General features: G+C 47.7%; 1 protein-coding gene across 1 annotated transcript in view; it reads left to right on the forward strand.

Annotated features, from left to right (window-relative positions):
• The window catches only part of gys2 (glycogen synthase 2), a 15,036-nt gene that overhangs the window by 6,607 nt on the left and 3,429 nt on the right, over window positions 1-5,000 (forward strand). Inside the window, exons 6-11 of the mRNA XM_060048698.1 lie at window positions 154-271; window positions 500-620; window positions 1,001-1,107; window positions 1,955-2,014; window positions 2,216-2,294; window positions 4,706-4,819. Coding sequence (XP_059904681.1) covers window positions 154-271; window positions 500-620; window positions 1,001-1,107; window positions 1,955-2,014; window positions 2,216-2,294; window positions 4,706-4,819 — 599 coding nt within the window. The remainder of the gene's footprint in view (window positions 1-153; window positions 272-499; window positions 621-1,000; window positions 1,108-1,954; window positions 2,015-2,215; window positions 2,295-4,705; window positions 4,820-5,000) is intronic.

A 5,000-nucleotide genomic window follows, 5' to 3' on the forward strand; every position in this document is an offset into this window, starting at 1 on the left:
CGTAGGAACCTTGCAGCCGGTCTCGTGGTGAAGCCAGGTAGGGGGGCCGCCTTCACCGCGACACCGGTGCTGTGCATTTCTTGTATTCCGTGTAACCCTGTCCGTGTTCTTCAGCCCCTCACCCTGGTCCTGTTTCTCTGTTCCTCGGTCCAGACGTGATCACCCCCAACGGGCTGAACGTGAAGAAGTTCTCCGCCATGCACGAGTTCCAGAACATGCACTGCAGCAGCAAGGCCCGCATCCAGGAGTTTGTCAGGGGACACTTCTACGGGTGAGTAGAAGTGTCAATTAGGACTTCAATTAGGACTTCAGGCTTTTCTTATAAAACAGAATGTTAAAGGGAATTCAACCCAAAATGCAGAATGCAGTTTTAGACTAAATTGTTATACAAATTATTGTGAAAAAATATATGATGCCAGTTATTGCAGGATATATAAAGATAATTTTTACGTTGATAATATGCTGAGTCTACCTTTATGTGTCCCATCCTCCCTGGCAGACATCTGGACTTCAACCTGGAGAAGACGCTGTACTTCTTCATCGCCGGCCGTTACGAGTTCTCCAACAAGGGAGCGGATCTTTTCCTGGAGGCTCTCTCAAGACTCAACTACCTGCTCAGAGTAAGAGGCGAACCCCTATCAAGCCTTACTTAGGATCTTTTAACTAACTACCTGCTCAGAGTAAGAAGCTTACCCCTTTCAAGCCTTATACAGGCTCTCTTAACGAACTACCTGAGTGAGGAGGCTGCTAGCCCTATCAAGTCTTATCGATCCTTGTTCAGGCTCTGAACTCAATTACCTGCTCAGAGTACGGAGGTTGCTAGCTCTATCAAGCCTCATCAAGGCTCTCTACGGTTTCTGTCTGTTCTGCGGGGCTAGCATCGCACGCCTCACGCTTTACAGTGACTTTTTAAGAGGGCCAGTGGTACTAAGTTCTGATCTTCATTTCTCTCTCGCTCTCTCTCTCCCTCCCTCCCCCCCCCCCCCCCCCCCCCCCCCAGGTCCATAAGGAAGATGTCACCGTTGTGGTGTTCTTCATCATGCCCGCTAAAACAAACAACTTTAACGTGGAGTCCCTGAAGGGACAGGCCATACGCAAACAGCTTTGGTAAGAAAGTAGGATCACACACACACACACGTGAGCGCACATACACGTGCACACTGTACCCCTCCAGGGACATGTCTCACTCCTGTCCTCCAGGGACATGTCTCACTCTCCTGTCTTGTGTCCTCCAGAGACATGTCTCACTCTCCTGTCCTCCAGAGACATGTCTCACTCTCCTGTCCTCCAGGGACATGTCTCACTCTCCTGTCTTGTGTCCTCCAGGGACATGTCTCACTCTCCTGTCCTCCAGAGACATGTCTCACTCTCCTGTCTCACTCTCCTGTGTCCTCCAGAGACATGTCTCACTCTCCTGTCCTCCAGGGACATGTCTCACTCTCCTGTCCTCCAGAGACATGTCTCACTCTCCTGTCTCACTCTCCTGTCTTGTGTCCTCCAGAGACATGTCTCACTCTCCTGTCCTCCAGGGACATGTCTCACTCTCCTGTCTCACTCTCCTGTCTTGTGTCCTCCAGGGACATGTCTCACTCTCCTGTCCTCCAGAGACATGTCTCACTCTCCTGTCCTCCAGGGACATGTCTCACTCTCCTGCCTCACTCTCCTGTCTTGTGTCCTCCAGGGACATGTCTCACTCTCCTGTCCTCCAGAGACATGTCTCACTCTCCTGTCCTCCAGGGACATGTCTCACTCTCCTGCCTCACTCTCCTGCCTTGTGTCCTCCAGAGACATGTCTCACTCTCCTGTCCTCCAGAGACATGTCTCACTCTCCTGTCCTCCAGAGACATGTCTCACTCTCCTGTCCTCCAGAGACATGTCTCACTCTCCTGTCCTCCAGGGATGCTCTCCTGTCTCACTCTCCTGTCTCACTCCCCTGTCTTGTGTCCCCCTCCAGGGACACGGCCCAAGGCATGAAGGAGAAGTTTGGGAAGCGTCTGTACGAGGCTCTGCTGAAGTGGGTCCCGCTCCTCTCTACACGACCCTTCTCTCCTACACCCACTAGGACTAGTTCTGTTCCATTATTTATATTAACCGGTACAAGAGAGTTTAGCAAGCCAGGCAGAAAGGAGTGATGACTTTGATAGCTATGCGATGAATAGGTCAAATGTTAATCAATATAATTTCAAACATATCATTTATAATTGTTTGTGTGCAGGGGGGAAATCCCAGAGATGAACAACATCCTGGACCGCGATGACTTCAGCATCATGAAGAGAGCCATCTATGCCACTCAGGTTACCGGGGCTGGCTGGCGGGCTCCCCTCTTTCCTTTTCTGTTCAAATTCTATTTCATATTCTACATCCTCTTCTTCTTCCAATCCTGCACATTTCTCTTCAGATTCCTCTTCATTGTTGTTGAATCTCGTGGCCTGGTTGTATTGGATTGCTGCCATCGTCTCTCAGAGCAGAAATAAGCAATTGATTTACCATCAAATAGATGAATGGCGTGCTGTTACACACACACACACACACACACACACACACACACACACACGTCATTCTGTTGTGCTTTTGGTTTATATTTATTGTAATAAGTCACCGTTGCTGTGGGTGAATATTACGTCTTATTACGCCTTAGCTACACTAACAATGTATATAAACCTTTTAAGTCTTCAAATGTATATGCAAATGTCAGATTTTATGATGTGCCCTTATCTCGTGTGTACGAGTTAAATTTGAAATGAAGTTTATTCGCAGCTACAACAGGAAGGATGTTGATTTACTATTTATTTAAAAAATAGTAAACCACACCGTCTAAACAGTGTCCTAGTTCGCCATCCTCCTCTCATCACGTGCTGCCTTGAGCCCAGAGGGAGTTCCACTCTCGTCCTGGACGGTGTGAAGTGTCACGGTGCCTCTATCTATCCATCACCACGCCAGGGATTCCCCTGAGCAAACATGAATGAACGAATGAGAGTGATGAGGTAATCACATCCCGGCCGAGCCACGTGATTGGTCGAGGGAGAGGATGTGGGTGCCCTCGCTGGTCGATGGCATTCTTAAAGGCAGAGCCGCCGATACCGGAACCTTTCTCAATTAAAGGAATTTATGTCCGCGTCAATATTCCAGGAAATGGAATGCCGGGGGGGAATTGATCGAGGGGGGGTTTAATGGAAATAGTGCGGGGGACAAACTTGTGAATGGGAAACGTAGCTGTGATTAATTTTCTATTAAATCTATTACTCTCGCTCTAACACACACACACACACACACACACACACACACACACACACACACACACACACACACACACACACACACACACACACACACACACACACACACACACACACCTCTCCATCACTTCATGTGCTAATACACGCCACACAGATTTTTATTATATTTACCATCACTGGTTCAAAACGTTTCCACGCATAACATAGAGGAGCTCTTCATCACGCAAGTGGACAGAAGCCCGAATGCGTTAGTCCACACAGGAGAATCAGTCCATTCAAGAAGGCGTAGGCGGACAGTGTAGAGGCTTGGCTGTTCTGCCCCCAACCGTACCGTACCGGGTTCGATCCCCAGTGCAGCTGATCTGTAGGCCTCCTAGGGCGATGGGCATCCCCTCCACTAATGAAAATATACGCTCCAGTAATATACATCGATTTAATATAGTAATATAAATCTATTTTAAGATATTTTACATATACATTTAGAGCATTTAGCAGACCTTTTTATCCAAAGCGAGTCACAATAAGTGCACTTGTCAGAAGAAAGCGAAACAACACTATATCGCTGTCGGTAAGGATGTTCATAGAACCAAGTGCCAAGCACTAACAATCGATATGTTAACCCATTCCCCGTCTAATAGCTAGGATAAGATGCGACACAATGCTAAATGACTAAACAGTTCATATTAACACAGTTCATAGTAACAAAGTTACAGTTCACAGGTTGGAAGGTAAACCAAAATTGAATCTCCAAAGTTGTCGATCCGATCCAATTTGTTCTCCCAACCTTTTTGAAACCTCCTTGAACAACAACAGCAGTGTGAGTCACAGTAACGTGGTGATCAGACATCATTAGCCTCTAACATATTTCATGCGTTGCAGATCGATACGGAAGTGATGAGTCCAAAAGGTTACTCTCCACGGATCATCGCCCCCTCTCATTAAACGCGGTTCAGGGGTGTTCAGGAACCATTTTGTGGGCATAAATGCGATTGATTTTCCAGTCCAGGTTTCAGGTTGGTTTAAAACCTGCGGCGGCAGCCATGATGTGGATCAGTCCCACGTCATGTGCAGTAGGAGAATTTATGTGTTGATTACACTGTATAAGTTTGGGTTAAACGGACACAAAAATCCGGATTTTGTTTGCGATAGCAGTATCAAATATAGTCTGTTGAGAACTTGACTCAGTTCCATGAAACAGAGCCGGTCTTAATGTATTGGGGTAATTATTTTCATGAGGCTCATGGAAGACCTTTGCTGGAATTGCTTTACTGCAATTCCCAATTATATTGTTTAATTTCTTCTTCTTCTTCTCTCTCCTCATGCAATAATTCTTGTGCTCGCACTCACTCAATCACTCGCTTACTCTCTCTCTCCTCCACACTTACTATTTCACTCTCTTTCCCACTCTCACTCTCTTTCACACATATACACTCTCCCTGGCTCACTCTCCCCCCCACCTGTGCCCCCAGAGACACACCCTGCCCCCCGTGACGACTCACAACATGCTGGACGACGCCACCGACCCCATCCTGGCCAACGTGAGGCGCATCGGCCTCTTCAACGCCAGGAGCGACCGCGTCAAGGTAGACCCTCTCTGACCTAGGCTCATACCTCATTATACCTCATCACACACACACCCAGAGTGTGTGTGTGTGTGTGTGGTTCTAGATCGTGTTCCATCCTGAGTGTGTGTGTGTGTGGTTCTAGATCGTGTTCCACCCTGAGTGTGTGTGTGTGGTTCTAGATCGTGTTCCACCCTGAGTG

Source organism: Gadus macrocephalus, chromosome 4 (genome assembly GCF_031168955.1).
Source record: "Gadus macrocephalus chromosome 4, ASM3116895v1".
In the NCBI taxonomy this organism is placed as follows: Eukaryota; Metazoa; Chordata; class Actinopteri; order Gadiformes; family Gadidae; genus Gadus; species Gadus macrocephalus.